Here is a 19,205-nt window from a genome sequence, read left to right as displayed (position 1 = left end):
CCATGGCCCGCATGGCCAGGCCTGTGATTGCTATCACTGAACATAATTAAGGTAAGAAAAACTATCACTGAACATAATTAAGGCCCGCATGGCCCGCTTCGTCTCTGCCCATGACCTTTTAAGGTAAGAAAAACTATCACTGAACACTAGATCAACATAATTAACATATGCTCCTTTATTGATTAAATTTGTATTTATTTTGGAGAAGGGATGCGGATGCATGTACTGCACCCCATTGGAATCGCCTGTGATTGCTACTATTTGTCATCATAGGCCACCCACAATTCATCTGTTTTGTGTGCTTGGCCGAAGTATCGGGCGACAATTGTCTTCCGAGCTCCGTTTGACGCCAATACCTTAGCGTTTAAGCTAGGCCCAAGGGAGTTCTTATTATATTATTCCCATGAAATTGACGCCAATACTTAGTAAGCTGGTTTAATTAACACGAGGTGTTACATAAGGTGTTTATCATTTTTGACCAATTAATATGTCAATTTTAGTGTTTGACAAACAACATAGTGAAATAACATATTTGGGGTCAATATGTTACCTTTGATGCTAGAAAATAAGCAATTCAAAATATGTTTGGTTGTGATATTACAATGTAAAAATTCTCATTTGTGAGGAGCAGTATCCATCACAAGCTTGTGATGGGTTGATGGTAGTTTTATATACCTCACAAGTGAACGATATTCGTCGCACTAACTGAGGGTCGAACCAGAAGGAGTAATTAAGGGTGATTAATAATCGTTTTAATTATAATTGTTTAGCTAAGTCGGATAAAGCTTTGAACGATTGTTTAACTGTTTAACTAAACCAAATGACAAGTAATTTAAATTAACTAATGCAATTGCTAAGAACAATAACAAGCTAAATTGATGCGGTTTTACTCAATAAATTAAAGAGCTAAGGCATGACTAAACTACCAACATTCATAATTAACGTCTTAGTTCCGCCAATTAGTTATCTTGGGATAAATAAGCTAAGGGAAACGCCTCTAAGTCACCTAATGCTTCCTTTCTAGGTTCACACTTGGACACTAGTAACCCTGACCCACCTTCTTCTCGGGTTCGTAAGTTGGACTCTCATTTACGATATTCTAAGACCCGAGAACGCGCGCCATCCCCAAAGTATTCGAGTATTGCTAGGAGTCACTAAGCATACGATAAATTCTCGATTTTCCCAACCCTTTTCTCAAAGATGAAGTTCAAACTTGTAGGGATTTTTGGTATGGACCACAGACATAATAATAAAGATAAGAATCGGAAAAATAACACGGACACAATATTTACGAGGTTCACCAACTTGGCTACGTCCTCACTATAGTCGCATTAGAAATTTTACTTATCACTCAATATGTGAGGATACAAATTACATAGTTTTCTCCTTCTTTTACAGCTAAATGTCAAGCTATAACTTCCATGTAACTTTACTATATTCATTACCTTGATCAATGTAGAAGTAAGTTTTAGTGAGTTAGAAACTCCTTCTCATTATGTCTCAATTAAAAACATCTAACTCTATAATGAAGGGACTTAATTCTAACAATCTCCCACCTCCCGACAATTATGGAGGTAACACCAACTTTACTTTTCACCTAATGCGACCATGTCTTTGCTCATGCTAAATGCAAGAGCTCAGCCAAGGTACTACTCATCCTTGACCATTTACCATTCAACTTTGTTCCCAAAGACAACCATACTTGTCGGGCTTCACTCATCGTTTTCCGTGGCGTGCACTCCCACCTAAACGAAACACCCTTTATTGCCTTATTAGAACTTCTTGAATTTTCACACACATTTAAGCGTGTCAGTTTCACCTTGTGCGTTCTCGGACCACCTTCCGCCTTCAAGCCACCGACTTTACTTCCACGGTACTTAGTGTAAGGCCCACTATGCATAGTTTTCGGATCCCGCAACAAGTCTCTTGAAACAATTTTATTCTTTATCCCTCCCGCAGTTACACTACTCATGTCACTACACCCTGCAGTGGTGTACAAAGTTCCACTCTTAGTCCCACGAGCTACAACAATAGCTTCCTTGACTATTTTCCAGGAACGACTTTGCTCAAAGACAACCTTGTAGCCTGCTTCATCGAGCTTTCCAACAGATATCAATTTCTTTTTCAAGTTCGGGATGAACATGACATCTGTTAGCTCCCACCTACCCCCAGTTGGGGTACGTATCTCAACATCACATTTTCCCATAATCGGCACCACTTTACCATTTGCCAAGTAAGCAGTACCACACCTTCCACCAATAAATTTATGAAAGGAATTTTTAACCGGAGAAGCGTGAAATGATACACCAGAGTCTAATACCCAAGACTCAATCAGATCTTCGACACTCACTGCCAAAAGATCACCTTCATCCTCCACACCTAGCGCTTGTCTATCCAATTTTCTCCAACATTCCTTTTCCATGGAATCCGGCTTCGTGCCTTCCAAAAGGAACATATAGATTCTTTGAATACAAATAATCCATTATTTGCATTTTCCATAAACAAAATCTTTCCCATCGAATTTATCGAACAAAATTTTGCCTCATTCCATTATTGTGAAATTTTAGTGGATCGCTCTTCCGATCTTCCCTCACCCGTCCAACCGGGCTCTGATACCAGTTTGTAGGGATTTTTGGTATGTACCACAGACACAATAATAAAGATAAGAATCGAAAAAATAACAAGGACACAATATTTACGAGGTTCACCAACTTGGCTACGTCCTCACTATAGTCGCATTAGGAAATTTATTGATCACTCAATATGAGGATACCAATTACATAGTTTTCTCCTTCTTTTATAGCTAAATGTCAAGCTATAACTAATCCCTTTATTAAACTTCAACTAATCCTCTCAACAACTAATTTAAATGAAAGCAATTAGTAGGTTAATTACTCATGTTAGGGTCTAATTATATCTTATTTAATGGACTACTCATTAATCATGATTGTTAGACTCATGTAAGTGATAAAGTTTAGACCTTTGATATTAAACATGGTAAAGTTTGGATTTTTACTAATTGACATGCAATTATCAAATTAAAAGTGATCGAAAACTAATAGAACCAAGATTCAACAACAACTAATAAGGTTAAAGGAAGAACCTTTAGAAACAAGCTAACTTAAATATTTAAACTTTGAGTTAACTAAAATATAAACAAATCAACAAGAAAGTAAAGATAGAAGAAACAATACCAACTAGAAGAACAATGAACAAGGAAGAACAAAGATGAAATAGAAATGCTTGAACTTGATAATAGATGAAGAATTAAACCACAAATCACAAAAGAAAGTTGTGTTTCTCTCTCTAAAATGATATAATATGAATATAGATAGATAAAATTCCCGAGGTTTATGCTTATATAGTAGGTTACAAAACAAGTAAAACGAATAAAACAAAGTCGTATAGAAGGCGTGGAAATCTGCAGCAGTGCACAGTTGAGATGGGGAATGCACGACCAGAATCACACGACATGGCCTTCCCTGTATGAGATGCTTACACCCCACTTCAGCAACGCACGATGGTAACAACCCGATTTCTTTTTCCCTGAATGAGATTCACACTTTGCTCTCAAGATCCACGCTAGACTCCGTTTTCATTTATTTTGGGTCTGCATCCCTTCTTTTGCTGGGTCATGGGTCATGTGGTTGGCTTGTGGTCCTCTCCTAAGTTAGTGTAATGTTTGCTAGGCCTCCATACTTCATTCAAAGGCAACCAAAACAAATAAAACCGAACCAAATACCCAAACGACGGGTTTTGAGTTTGAGCAATTAAGACATGAATATGCACATAACATGCATACAAGTGAGCTATAAGTAAAGGTTTTTAGGCAAGGAAAGCACATATATAACATAGTTATCATGGGTCAAATAAAACCCACTTGGAAAGATAATGACAAGCCATTTGTGATTCCCCAGTCACTCTTACTTTTGTTCTATCTACCCATATGAGTGATACTTGATCCGTCACAAACTTGTGACAGACAAAGGAGACTTACTGATTACAATGACACATGGTTAATTCATTTCAGTTTTGACACGTAAGCAATCGACTCCTGTTTTAATACTCCCTCCTAGTAGCTCATTTCTTCCGCATTTCATTTTGCACAAGAAATAAAGAGATGATTTTCGATCACACAAAACACTCGACTCCACATGTAAATGAATTTAGACCACACAAAGCCTTCTAAAAAAGAAAAGAGAGAAGAAAATCCGACTACCAAGAAAAAGAAAAGAGTGAAGAAATGAGCGACTAGAAGACGAGCCAATTTTCTCTCCATTTCCTCAAAAGAAATGGAGAGGCAAATACTTATTAATGGTCCGGATCGCATATTGACAACATCTAACGGTTCTAAATTTACGCATAAAAATAAAGGGAAATGAGGGTAAAAGAGGAAATTATTATTTAAGGAGATTGTGAGAGGAAATGGAGAGAAAGGAAATGGAGATGATCCATTTCCCTAGAAGACAGTATAATATATGATTACCTAATTTAAACGCTAGTTTTATAACACCTAAATCATTAATGCTGATTAAACTTGGACTAAAATGTTCGACATTTAATGATTACCTAATTTAAACGCTGGTTTTATAATCCTAAATCATTAATGCCGATTAAACTTAGACTAAAATGTTGACATTTTATGCTAGAAAATAAGCAATTCAAAATATGTTTGCTTGTGATATTACAATGATACATAGTTAATTTATTTCAGTTTTGACATGTAAATAACTGACTCCTAAAATAAATTCTTAGGTACACCGGGTGTACCACGTCATCGTACACCCTACCCAATAAGAATATTAGAATTACCCACACTTCCCGTATATAATAAAGCAAAATCTAAGTGGAATATGAATTAAGGTTCATAATTGGTTAGGGTGTACGATAATTTTTAAAAAAATTTCTTAATATAATATAGGGTACCCAATAATATATGACTACCTAATTTAAATGCTAGTTTTATAACACCTAAATCATTAATGCTGATGAAACTTAGACTAATGTTCCGTTTGGTAAGGCATTTTAGGTGTCTGATTTGGTCAAAGTAGTTTATTTGACCAAAATTTCAGGTACCTTATTTTTTTTGTAAATGTTTGACAAGTAGTTTATTTGACCAAATAAGGTACCTGAAATGAAATGGTACCTATAATAGCATTTGGGATTTCAGGTACCTGATTTGGTTTGATTTTCTGTTTTTCCCCTGTAAATCTATACTACTCCGTATTAAATAATTATCATATACTTTTACGTCATTTCATCAAAATCAGTTACCCTTTCCGTTAGTTTGCCAAACATTTTTTTATTATAATCGTCTACCTTATCAGTTCCTAATTTCCAACTACCTTATCAGTTACTTTTTAAGGTTTCAGTTAGCTTTTCAGTTTTCAGCTACTTTTTGAGTTAATTATACCAAACAGAGCCTAAATGCTAGACTGCTAGTAAATAAGTTTGTGACAGGTCAAATAAAACTCATATGCTAGGATAAAGACAAGTCATTTGTGATTTCCTATACATTCTACGTTTTGTCTTATATACCCATGTGGATGATACTTAACCCGTCATAAGCTTGTGACAAGTATATCCGTCACAAGTGAGACCTATTGTCAATCAAAATATCAATTTTATCATATCTTAATTCACTCCACCTTGTTAAAAAAAAATCTATATCATCTCCTCTCCCATTTTGTACACACCTGGTGGCTAGAAATACCTCTATATATAGTCCATAGGTGTTCTATTCAACAACAACAACAACAAAAAATGTCAACCCCATTTTCATCATGGATTATTCCACTTTTCATCATACTACTACCCATACTAACAAAACTAATCTCAAAAACATTTCTCCAACCATTTTCAAAACAAAAACTCCCTCCTGGACCATCAAAATTACCCATAATAGGCAATTTACACCAACTCGCCTCCAAAACAACACCACCACCCCAACGCTTACAAGAACTATCCAAAATTTACGGACCGATAATGCACCTACGTATAGGGGAGGTACCCACAATAGTAATATCCTCGGCCGAGGTGGCCAAGGACATTTTACGTACCCATGACACAAATTTTGCAAATAGGCCCGAATTGTTGGCAGCAAAAGTTTTTTATGGTTGTACCGATATTGTACTTGCGCCGTATGGCGAGTATTGGAGACAAGTTAGGAAGATTGCTACGGTTGAGTTGCTTACGGTTAAAAGGGTGCAATCGTTTCGAGCTATGAGAGAAGAGGAAGTGTGTAGATTTGTTGAGTGTATTGCTTTGGAAGGTAGGGTTGGTGGTTGTGTTAATCTTAGTGAGTTGGTTTTTGGGTTTCTTTTCAATCTCACATCCAGGTATGTACAGATTAGCGCAGATCTTGTGTAAGACCGGTGCATGAATTTAGATAGTAAATCGAGTTTAAAATAAAATCATAACATATTTTTTCGGTGCTGGATTCTTTCTTTTGATCATCCATTGTGATAAACTAATCTAATCCATCCAATCAATTAGTAACATTTAGTGTTTCAAGGTCAAATTCTGTAAAAGTTGACCATAAATGTAGAAAAAGTAAGAAATTTTAAAAGATGAAACTTACATATTTATACTGTATTTGTTATGAAAAAATCTTTTTGATAATTATATTTTTTATAGAGAAAAAAGTCATATATAATTGAGAAAAAATATAATTAGACCATTTACAACAACAAAAATATGTAATATGTTGGTAATCTTACCATATATGGATTATTAATGTGTGCCCTAAGGGCACACGTTAGAAAAACCCAAATATGTATCATTAACAGGGCCGTCTCAAGATAAGTGGAGGCCCGATGCAAAAAAATAAAATGAGGCCTCACATTTACAGAATCAAAGATTCGTTAATATAAAATATTAATGCAAATTAGATGTTTTATTCGCTTCTTTTTCTTCCGTTTTCGAATCCAGAATCAAATTTTCTTATTCCAGGTAATACTCGTATGAATTAAAAATAGAGATATGTGATGAAACGAAACAACCTTATTGATGTCGAATTCCAGAAATATAATCGGCCCTCACGACTATCCGATTGACTGATTTCAAATATATTATCATTAAATTCATTAAAATCATAATTAAATTTATTAAAATTAATAAGTAATATTACCTATTTCAGTTTCTCTGAAATTCAAGAGTAAATCTGAGATTTTTGGAGACGATTGAAAGTGACAAAGTTTTGATTCTGATCTCTTTAATTATAAACATGGAATGATTTGTGATGATTGATTTAGGATAATCATATTTAAAGATTAAAAAAAATGTTAGAAGGGTTTATGGGAAGATTAAATAAAGAGCAAGTTTAATTTTTTGGGAAAGAAATTTATTATATTTAGGTAAGGAGGTAATCCCTTATCTATAAAAGCTAAAGCATTTCAAGCTTTGCTATTGGTTCCTTAATTTTAGGGTTTGATTTTGCTTTTGTTTTTTTTTAGAAACCCACGTTCAATGTAGTGATTTAATTACTCTATTTCCTCTTTGCAAACTATTACTCTTTTTCTTCATTGCAAACTTTACAATTCCATAACTATGAAAATGTACCAATTAATATTTGATATCAATACAATACAAACTGGCTCCTTGATTAATCAAGGATGCTTTGTAACTTACTATTTTTTTTATCAAAAAAATTCATATCACATTAAAAAATCTTAGTTTAAAAGTGAAAAAAATAGTACTCCAAGAGTAGAACTTAAAATAAAACAAGTTTTAAAAAAAATGATGTTAACAATTAACAAAAAAAAAAAAAACCACGGCATAGTTGTTAGTCATTAAAATATTATTGTATATATTTCCGTATCTTTCTACCTTGATCGTTACTCTATGTATCTTTCCTATAATTGTTCTTTCCATATCTCTTGTTTTAGCTTTAGGTAATTGTTATTAGGTTTTCCTTAACTTGTGCATATGTACTCCTATATATATTGTATGATATTGAATCAATGAAATACATCACATTCAAATCAATTCTTCTCAATCTAACATGGTATCGAGCTTGTAAGATCCGTCTTTCCCACAAAACACCCAATTTTTTTTTTCGGTTCTCCCACCTTCACCCGGCCTCCCCTTCACCATGGCACCTCATGGCAACCTCATTCCAAATCCTAATGACCCCAAGGCTCCCTTCATTGATGTTAACCTATCTCAATGCAAGGAACTCACACCTCTTACCTATTTCAATTGGAAAACCCAACTCTCAAACATCCTCTTCGGCTACGACTTACTCAAATTTGTCGATGGTACCCATCCCGCTCCCCCTGACACTGTCACTGATGAAACCACAAAAACAACCAAACCCAACCCGGCACTTAACTCTTGGCAACGCCAAGATAGGCTAATTCTTGGTGCCATCATTGGCACGCTACCCACCAATATTGCATCCCTCCTCACCAACGCTACCACCTCACGTGAAGCGTGGTTAACCCTTTCCAACACCTATGCTAATCCCTCTAGAGGACACATCCTTCAAATTAAGGACATACTTGACTCCTTCTCCAAAGGTAACCTATCCATATCCGACTACATGACTCAACTCAAAACCTACACTGACAAACTTGCGGCCCTTGGCAAACCAATGGATGCCGAGGACATCATCGCCAAAGTCTTGCGTGGTCTCGATAGCACCTATCAACCAGTTATCGATTCCATACGAGCTCGTGACACCACAATTTCCTTTGACTCCCTTCATGAAAAATTAATCAATCATGAACTCACTTTAAAACATACTACCCCTACCCCTGTTTCCTCATCTCCCTTCCCTGCCACGGCTCTAGCTGCCCAAACCCGTCCCAACTACAACCGTTCCTATTCCCGTCCTTCAACTCAACCCCCTCTCCTTCCTACACCTAACTCTAACCCGTCCTCCCCTGAGTCTCAAACCCTTTTCAAAGGTCGCTGTCAATATTGCAAGTTTCCTGGACATTACCTTACCATATGTCGAAGGTTCAAGAAAGACTTCCCCAATATCCAACTCCCTGATCTTTTCCCTCCTCGGTCTGCACCTCGACCAAACAGCCAGCCACAGGTACACACGGCTGCGTCCTCACAGCCTTCCTCCTCTCGTCCATGGATAGTCGACAGTGGTGCTAGCCACCACATCACCAATGACCTTACCACACTCTCTCTTCACTCACCATATGATGGCTCCGATGATGTTATCATTGGTGATGGTACGTCTCTTTCAATTTCTAATATTGGTTCCTTTAATGTTACTACCTCCAATTCCACACTAGTTTTCTCTCATGTTTTACATGTCCCTCGTATTTCTCGTAAAATTCTTTCCGTCTCTCAATTTTGTCGTGACAATAACGTCACCATTGAATTCTCTTCTTCCTCTTTTTTGATAAAGGTTATTCCAACGGGTCAGATACTTCTTCAAGGAAATCTTGAAGACGGTGTTTATCTTTGGCATCCTCCAACCCCTCAAGCTCACGTCGGCCTCCTTGCTTCCTCCGTCACATGGCACCATAAATTAGGACATCCGTCTAAAACTATCTTATCTTATTTACGTAGTAATTTTTCATTAAACATTCCTGCTCTTACTTATTCAAATTGTAATGCCTGTGACGTTAATAAAAGCCATAAATTAGTTTTTTCCGAGTCTACATTATCTAGTTCTACTCCTCTTGATTTAGTCTTTTCTGATGTTTGGACTAGTCCTATTCTCTCCTATGATAATTACAAATATTATGTTATCTTTGTCGATCATTTCACAAAATATATCTGGCTATATCCTCTCAAAAACAAATCGGATACTGCACTCGTGTTCCAACGTTTTAAAGCCATTGTCGAGAAATATTTTAATCGTCCTATTAAGCAATTCTTTTCCGACAATGGTGGTGAATTTATTAAACTTACCCCAGCCTTGTCTATCAACGGTATTTCTCATCTTACCTCCCCACCTCATACTCCCGAACATAACGGTTATGCCGAGCGTCGACATCGTCACATAGTTGAAACAGGTCTTTCTCTTCTGTCTCACGCCTCACTCCCTCTCACTTTCTGGCCTCATGCCTTCTCCACTGCGGTATACCTCATTAATCGCCTTCCTACACGATCCCTTGACAATGCGTCTCCCTTTCTCAAACATTTTCAAAAACCTCCAAACTATCTTAAATTAAGGAGCTTTGGTTGCTTGTGTTACCCGTGGCTTCGTCCTTACGCTTCCCATAAACTTGACTCTCGGTCCAAACCTTGCATTTTTGTCGGATATTCTGCCTCACAAAGTGCCTATCACTGTCTAGAACCGATCTCTAACCGCCTGTATACATCCCGACATGTCAAATTTCTTGAGGACTCTTTCCCGTATCCTACCCTCACGAAAACTCCTCCTTTGTCTTCATCAACCACTGCTCGTTGGTGTGACCTCATGTTACCTATTCTGCCTCCTCCCTCATCCACTCCTATCACTACAGATACCTCCATAGACATCCCCTCTCCCACGGTAGACTCCCCAACCACCCCTCTCTCACCTACAACACCTGCTGCCACCGCAACTTCCTCTCCTGACCAATCCCCTTCAACTGTCACCTCCCCAGCCTCCCCTGCCTCCTCGCTTCACTCTGCCTCTACCACCACCAGTCCCACTGTCCCCTCAACCCCAACTCCCCCACCTCCTCCCCCACCACCTCCTCCCTCACGCACAGTCACTACTCGCCTACTAAACAACATCAGGAAACCGAACCCCAAGTATGCTAAAACCGTCACTCTTTCTCCCACACATTCCCTCCCCACGACAGCCAAACAAGCCCTCTCCATTCCTCATTGGTGTGATGCCATGCTTGAGGAATTCAATGCCCTCACCAAAAATAAAACCTGGTCCCTTCTCCCTCCTCAACCTGATCGTAAATTAATTGGGTGCAAATGGGTTTTTCGTATCAAGTACAATCCCGATAATACGATTCACAAATACAAAGCTCGGTTAGTTGCTAAAGGTTTTAATCAAAGGCCTGGTCTTGATTATTCGGAAACTTTCAGTCCGGTTGTAAAACCGGCCACGGTTCGTCTTCTTCTTTCTCTTGCAGTTGGTAACAATTGGTCTCTCCGTCAATTGGATATTAATAATGCTTTTTTACAAGGTTCTCTTACTGACACGGTTTATATGACACAACCTCCGGGGTTTATTGATGCTTCGTGTCCCTCTCATCACTGTCTCTTGTCTAAGGCTATCTACGGTCTCAAGCAAGCGCCTCGTGCTTGGTATACTGAGCTAAAAGCAGCTCTGCTTGCCTACGGTTTTCGATATCTCCCGTCGACCCGTCACTGTTTATTTGCACTTCTACTTCTTCCCCTATTTATCTGTTGGTTTATGTTGATGATATAATTCTCACCAGTCCGTCTGAAGCTTGCCTTTCATCCTTCATTGCTACACTTGCAGCTCAGTTTTCTCTCAAAGATTTAGGGCCCCTCTCTTATTTTTTGGGTGTCGAAGTTACTCCTAATTCTTCAGGCCTCTTGCTTACCCAGACGAAGTACATCACGGACTTGCTTGAACGCCACAAAATGCATGAGTCTAAGCCTCTTCCAACTCCCATTGCTGCTCATCCTCCTTTGTTGCGTTCTCATGGCACCTTACTCGGCCTGATATTTCATTTACTGTTAATAGACTCGCTCAGTTTATGTCTTCTCCTACTGACATTCATTGGGCAGCTGTCAAACGGCTCCTTCGCTATCTTCACGGTACCATTAATGTTGGCCTGCAGCTTTTTCGAAATTCTCCTCTTCAATTACATGCTTATTGTGATGCGGATTATGCCGGGGACAAGGATGATTATGTGTCTACTTCCGGTTACATTATTTACCTTGGTCGTAATCCCATTGCCTGGTCTTCTAAGAAACAACGAACTCTTGCTACATCTACTACGGAAGCTGAGTTCCGCGCCATTGCAGACACTACAACTGATATTGAGTGGGTTCATGCTCTCCTACTCGACATTGGTATTACTCCTTCTTCTCCTCCGGTTCTTTTTTGTGATAACCTCAGTGCTACGCTTTACTCTGCAAATCCCATTTTTCACTCACGTATGAAGCATGTTGCCATTGCTTTTCACTTCGTTCGTGAGCGGATACGGTCTCAGCACTTACGTGTTCAACACATTTCTAGCAATGATCAGTTGGCCGACATTCTTACGAAAGTTCTCCCTCGTTCACGGTTCACTACTCTCTGCTCCAAGATTGGCCTGTCCTCCGGAACGTCCATCTTGCGGGGGCGTGTTAGTCATTAAAATATTATTGTATATATTTCCGTATCTTTCTACCTTGATCGTTACTCTATGTATCTTTCCTATAATTGTTCTTTCCATATCTCTTGTTTTAGCTTTAGGTAATTGTTATTAGGTTTTCCTTAACTTGTGCATATGTACTCCTATATATATTGTATGATATTGAATCAATGAAATACATCACATTCAAATCAATTCTTCTCAATCTAACAATAGTTACAAGTTTTATCATCTTATTTTCGTTATCACATCATAATTGATTAATTGATTCTTAAAAAACCACAAGAGTAATTAGATCTATGAAATTCACCCAAACTCATAAATTAAAAAAAATATTGGGCTTCAATTACTATTATGAACATAATAGTAATTGGAAAAAAAACCAACAATAATCCTAAGATTTAAGGTATTGGAAAAAATAATGACAAAAAATAATAGTTTTGAAAATAATGTAGAGAAGCCCAAATATTTAAATGCATGTGACGAAATTGGAGAAAATATTCTAAAAAAAAAAAGTTACAAATGCACAAACTCACTTCATTGAATTCCATATCACGTTTTAAATCCATCAAAATTGTATAAAGATGACTTAAATATAGAGGAAGAGATAATATTGAAGCCCAAGTTTTTTGAGCGAGATGAGCATGAAGATATAGAGGAGATGAATGTTTGAGTGATGGTTAGTCTAAGTAGGGGAGGGTAAATAAGATTTTAGGGTTGTAAAATGAGTAAAAAGGGCTTTGTTAGATTTCTTTATATAGTGAAGATTGAAGATTATAGGGTTATTTAGTTGACTGGTCCAATGGGAATGTTTGAGCATGTTTGAGTGAGTGAGGGAGTCAATCAGTCCAGGAGTTTCATATAGAAGTATATGCGTAGCAATTAGGTTTGTAAACAATTTAGGATATGTAAAGATTCGCCACAAAAATGGGTATAAAACGAGATGGGCCATATAGCCATGTGTCCGAGCCTGTTTTTTTAGTCGATTAGTTTAACGTTGTTTTATTTAGTAACTAAATGGGTCGATGAATGAGTATAATTGTACAAGTGGCTTTTAAGATCGTAAATAGAGATATAAAATTATAAATGGGTGAACATTTATGTGGGTGTCATATAAATGGATTGTTTGTTTCACTATCTATATTAATAACTCTTTTGGATCGGTTGAGACAGAGGTAGTATTGTTAATTATATTTAATATATTAAATTAGTTTTATTATCATTTTTTATTAAATTAGACGGAGGTTGTAAATATTTTTTTTATTTTTATCGTTATTTGGGTGTAACATGTCCAATTATAGACTTATTGAAATCATGCAATAATATACTCTATATGTTATAAATCTTATTATTGCGTATATACCATCAGCTTTTTGCGGTGATTGTATATAACATAGACTTTTATTAAATAATACTTCGTATAAGTTATATAAAGTTTGTCATTTTGTATATCTAGATTATATTTAATTATATCAAAGTTATTAAAAGTAGACCCGTGCAATTTTTGCACGGGAATAAAACTAGTTGATGATTGGAAAGTTGAGTATAAAGTGTACGTGCCTTTTGACTTTACTACTTTACCTTTTTTTTTTTTTTTCTTTTTTTCTTTTTTAAGTTAGGTAATGTCAAGTTTGGGCCCCAAAAATTTGAGGCCCAGTGCAAATGCACATAGAGCTCCTAGTGTTAGACGGGTCTGATTATTAAAGTTTATATTATTCCATTTTTCACTCCACCACAACAATTTTTTTTTTTATCAAAAGATGAGTTTCACAAAAAGTTGTCTTTTGATAAAAATTTTTTGTTATTGTGGGGTGATGGATGGAAAAATATCAACTTTAGAAATAGATTTTTTGTTGATGTGGATGGTTTTATTGTGTTTTTATGTGATGTAGCAAAGAAGAAATGATGAGGGGGGGGGGGGGGTGGGAGTGGGGGGAAGTTTAAGTTAATCCATTAAAACTTTTTGTTGTTGTAGAAAATTTTTGTGTAAATATCATATTGATGTGGATAGGTTGATAACCCACAAAAAAAATAACAAAAACTTGTTATTGTTGTGAATGCTCTTAGAGCATCCACAACAACAAGAAGTTTTTGTTGTTTTTTGTGGGCCCTTAAACTATCCACCTTAATTTATCATAAGATGATATTTTTGTCAAAAATATTACACAACAACAATAAGTTTTATGAATCTTTAATCCTCCACCTCATCTTTCCTTCTCTCCTACATCACATAAAAAAGTCACAGCAAAATCTCATTAATAAGTCAAACAAATAAATTGTTCATACCATGCAAGTGATAAACTACGGGTAAACTACAACAACCAAATTTTATTTATACAACAAGAAGGTATTGCCATTAAACTTAGACTCTTACTTTTAACCAACAAAGTAGTGAATGCAGGAAGTAGTCGTTGGATGGAAATGATAGTAGTAAACACAAAGTAATGAAATTCTAAAATGTATCATAATAGTCATAACATCATACATGATTGTGTCTTGCCCTCTCCCATATGTGTTCAATTAAATCTTTAGTGAGGGCTTTGTTGTCTTCTTTGTTTTCTAAAGCAGCTTGGTTAACAACATACGAAAAGATGTCTACTTTATATCCCGTACCATGTTCAGCTGCTTGTACACTTGTTTGGCTATCTTCATCTTCGTTAACATTGTATTCACTTGGATCTTTGTAATTTGCGTATGACTCTCGTTGATTCTCTACAATCATATTATGTAAGATAATGCAAGTCTGCATTATTTTCTCAAGCATACTCTTCTTCCATGATAGAGCCGGTTTACGAATAATCGCAAACCTAGCTTGTAATACCCCAAAGGCACGTTCCACATCCTTTCTTGCGCTCTCTTGTGCAGTAGCAAAACTTTGTTCCTTTGGTGTTTGTGGATGGGGGAATGATTTTATAAATGTAGACCAACTTGGGTAGATACCGTCAGTCAAATAATATGCAGTATTATATTTATGACCATTTACTGTGTACTCAACCCTTGGAGCTCGTCCATTTAACACGTCATCAAAAATAGGAGAACGGTGGAGAACGTTTATATCGTTACACGAACTTGGTATGCCAAAAAATGAATGCCATATCCAGAGGTCTTGTGTTGCCACAGCTTCCAAAATGACCGTTGCCCTCCCACTTCTACCTTGGTATGAACCCTTCCATGCAGTGGGACAATTTTTCCATTCCCAGTGCATACAATCGATCGAACCGATCATACCCGGAAATCCTCTAGCCTCATTAATTTGTAATATTCTTCGTAGATCATCTTCTGTTGGACTCCGCAAGTATTCGTCACCAAATTGTGCTATAACTGCACTAGTGAAATGTTTAAGAGACATCCTAGTCGTTGAGTCACTTAGTCTCAAATATTCGTCTACCCTATCCGGCGACTCTACATATGCCATCATTCGTATAGCAGCTGTACATTTTTGCAAACTTGAAATGCTAAGCCTGCCACTAGCATCCGGGTTTGGTTGAAAAAAAAACGCTCATTTTCCATTACACCCGCCACCAAACGGAGAAATACTTCTTTACGCATACGAAATCGACGACGAAATAGATGATCAGGGTACGTTGACTGCGGGGAGAAATAATCGTTGTATAATTGCTCGTGACCTTGCTCTCGGTTTCTTTCAATGTAATTTATCTTATACCCATAAGCTCTTCGAGGTTTCCGTTTTTTTTTTAAGCGAGAACACATACATTTGAGTGCAAGTGATCTTAATTTAGAAGACTCCTCGTCCGACGACGAAGATGCGAAATATGTATCTTCCATTTGAAATGTGCAGAGAGGGTTAGATGATGTTAAAAGTAAATGAGCATATACGTAGATTTGAAGCAATCAAAACTAGATGCTAGGAAACACACACACATTGCTCATTTATGATATTAATAATGCTACTAAACTCCTATATTTGCTCTAACAATGCTACTACTGCTCCTATATTTGCTGTACCAATAATTCACAAATTAAGAAATGTGGTTGCTAACTAGCCTATTCTTTAGGCTTAGTCTTAGGCTAAGGACTCTCCTTAAACTTATATATTTGTGGTTAGCCAAGATTAAAGTACAAAACAAACAATTCAATTATTAGCTGATACTTTTGCTCATAAAAGTCATTGAACTTACGCATTACATGAAAAGTACTAAACTTATGCATTAACAACCAAAATAGAAACTTCAGACTGAATGCATTAACAAACTGAACACATTACTTAAGACTAATAAGACTTATTTTATAGATATTCACTAAGGTCACTCCATAATTTAGCCTTCATTGCCTCTTCAGCTGGAGTTAAAGTGGCCGTCTGCAACAAAGTTTGATACATGTTCATCTTACGGCTCCATACAATATTCGTCTTCTCCATTTCTGTCTTATTAATTTCTTCTTCCAGTTTTTTCAAATCCAACTCATACCTCTTATTGTCTAATTCAATTTTTTTCTTCTCTTGCTCAAACAAAGACAACCTAAACAATTGTTCCTCTTCTTTGCGAGCTAACTTCTTGACTTCGATATCGTAGTTTTTATCAAGTTGTTTCGATATCTCTACCATATCAGAATCTTCATTCACCACTATGGCCTTACCCTTGTTCCTTTTCGCCGCTTTTATACCCATGGGACGTTTGCTTGGACTACCATCCTCATTTTGACTTCTTTTACTACTACTAGCATTATAAGGTGTAGGTGTAATGTCGTCGTCTTTGAATTTCTTCATTCACCACTAAGGTAGTTATTTGTAAAATTTGATACATAAAAGAGGGTTATTTACAAAAAAACACTTCTTTATAAAAATATACTACACCATGTCGATGAAAATCATATTTGGTCCATTTAGTCTAGTCTCGTCTGGTCTGATTCATGCGTTTTTATATATGGTCCATACAGGACTGGACCAATATTAATATGATTGGGTCCCCGGTCCACCTTTTAACCCTTATTTGTCGAGAGAGTTTGGTCCGGTCTCGGTCCAATGTATACCCCCTAAGTGAAGTAATTATAATACAACGAGACAAAAAGTATAATTTGAAATAAGGGTTTTTCTAACACGTGCCCTAAGGGGTAAGAACAGAGGTTAAGAAGTTAATTAGCCTTAGGATACATGTTAGAAAAACCGCAATAATAAACTTCAGTAATAACGAGAGTATTGAATGCGTTTCAAAATTTGGTTGATAATATATATACTGATGCCATGTTGACATGTTGTAGAGCTGCGTTCAGCAAAAGGGGGATAGATCAAGCAGCATTTAGAGACTTGATGACCAAAATGTCAAAGGCATTTTCAGGGTTTGCAATAGAGGACATTTTCCCATCTATGAAATTGTTACATTCAATAGGTGGTATGAAGAAAATGCTCAAGGAAATGGCCCAAGAATCGAACCGGTTACTTGATCCAATTGTTAATGGACATAAATCCAACATAAAAACAGAGGAAACTTTGGTTGATGTTCTTATGAAGTTTCACCAAGATAATGTACTTGATTCCTCAGAATTCTCCTTGTCGACGAACAACATCAAGGCGATCATATTGGTAATTATTTCGAATATTTACTATTATTGATTTGATTTTGTTAAAATGAACACGTTAACTGGTACACCTTCCTTTCAAGTCATTTCTATATGTTTGTTCAAATTATATGAGAGGAATTTTGAACAACTGTATGGAAATGACTTGAAAAGAGGGGCTAGTAGTCCCATGCCCGTAGATCGTAGATCCGGAAGACTGAGGGACGGTGAATTGAGTACCATGACGTGTCTATTTTACCGAACTCTTTGTGATAGATCATGTTAGGGCTGATCATTAGTGCGGGTCGGCCTTGCTAACCCGGACCCGGCCCGCCTATGAGTCGTGTATGAACCCGACCCACCTATGAGTCGTGTATGAACCCGGCCCGCCTAACCCGTGCATGGACCCAGCCTGACCCGCCTTATATCCGAGGCGGTTCCGGGGTCCCCCAAAGCCAAGCTCGACCCGTCCCAACCCGGACCCGGCCTAGGCCCGCCACACGGGACGCCTTTGACCTGACCCGCCTTATATCAGGGCCTCCCAAGATAGGCTCGACCCGCCCTCTGACCCACCCTGGACCCAGACCCGACCGACCCGCACCGATGACCACCCCTAGATTATGTCATGTTGTAAATTTTTCTCGATTTATGTAGGACATATTTGGTGCTGGAAGTGAGACATCCTCAACGACGATAGAATGGGCAATGTCAGAGTTGCTAAAGAATCCAAAAGCAATGAAGAAGGCACAAGAGGAGGTCAGGCGAGTATATAATGGGTACAAAACAATTGATGAAACGAAGCTAGAAGAGCTCAAGTACTTAAAGTCAGTCATCAAAGAAAGTCTTAGACTACACCCTCCTGCACCCCTTTTAGTCCCTAGGGAATCCATTGAAGATTGCCAAATCCAGGGTTACGACGTACCTTCAAAAACCCGAGTTATAATGAACGCTTATGCCATTGGCCGAGATCCTAATTATTGGCCGGACCCTAATGTTTTTAATCCTGAGAGATTTGAAAACTCGTCAATTGATTATAAAGGAAACGACTTTGAGCTAATTCCGTTTGGTGCTGGTAGGAGAATGTGCCCGGGTTTGACACTCGGCGTGGCTAACGTCGAGCTCCCTTTAGCTATGTTGCTCTACCATTTTGATTGGAAGTTGCCAAATGGAATGAAGGGAGAAGATCTAGACATGGATGAATTGTTTGGACTTACAATGAGAAGGAAGAATGACTTGCATATCATCCCTATACCTTGTTCATCTTTTGTTATGTAGTGTGCCTCGGTAAGGGATTGTTTTATTTTAATAAGTGGTCTTGGTTTCAAGTCATGGAAATGTAGTAGTGTTTAAGCTCATGAGGGTGAAACTACCTTATACTCCCTCATATTCGCTATAATGTTCCCTATTTTCTGAAACGGATTATTCAAGTAATGTTCCTCTTTTCTTTTTTGG

At 37.3% G+C, this 19,205-nt stretch overlaps 1 protein-coding gene across 1 annotated transcript; it reads left to right on the top strand.

Annotated features, from left to right (window-relative positions):
- The first annotated feature begins 5,748 nt into the window (after positions 1 to 5,748).
- Positions 5,749 to 19,177, top strand: LOC141597319 (cytochrome P450 71D10-like). Its single transcript, XM_074417733.1, has 3 exons — positions 5,749 to 6,338; positions 17,457 to 17,778; positions 18,408 to 19,177. Exons 1-3 carry the CDS (start codon positions 5,764 to 5,766, stop codon positions 19,026 to 19,028), a joined length of 1,518 nt encoding a protein of 505 aa, XP_074273834.1. The 5' UTR covers positions 5,749 to 5,763; the 3' UTR covers positions 19,029 to 19,177.
- Positions 19,178 to 19,205: the final 28 nt, after the last annotated feature.

This window comes from Silene latifolia, chromosome 8 (genome assembly GCF_048544455.1).
Source record: "Silene latifolia isolate original U9 population chromosome 8, ASM4854445v1, whole genome shotgun sequence".
Lineage (NCBI taxonomy): Eukaryota > Viridiplantae > Streptophyta > Magnoliopsida > Caryophyllales > Caryophyllaceae > Silene > Silene latifolia.
The sequence above is the reverse complement of the archived record's forward strand: the minus strand, read 5'-3'. Positions and strand labels throughout refer to the sequence as shown.

What these genes read in the sequence shown, in the direction of transcription:
- LOC141597319 (XM_074417733.1), top strand. Translation starts at nt 5,764, where the DNA reads ATGTCAACCCCATTTTCATCATGGATTATTCCACTTTTCATCATACTA. An exon ending in CTTTTCAATCTCACATCCAG is followed by an intron (nt 6,339 to 17,456) that starts GTATGTACAGAT and finishes GACATGTTGTAG; the next exon opens with AGCTGCGTTCAGCAAAAGGG. An exon ending in ACATCAAGGCGATCATATTG is followed by an intron (nt 17,779 to 18,407) that starts GTAATTATTTCG and finishes CGATTTATGTAG; the next exon opens with GACATATTTGGTGCTGGAAG.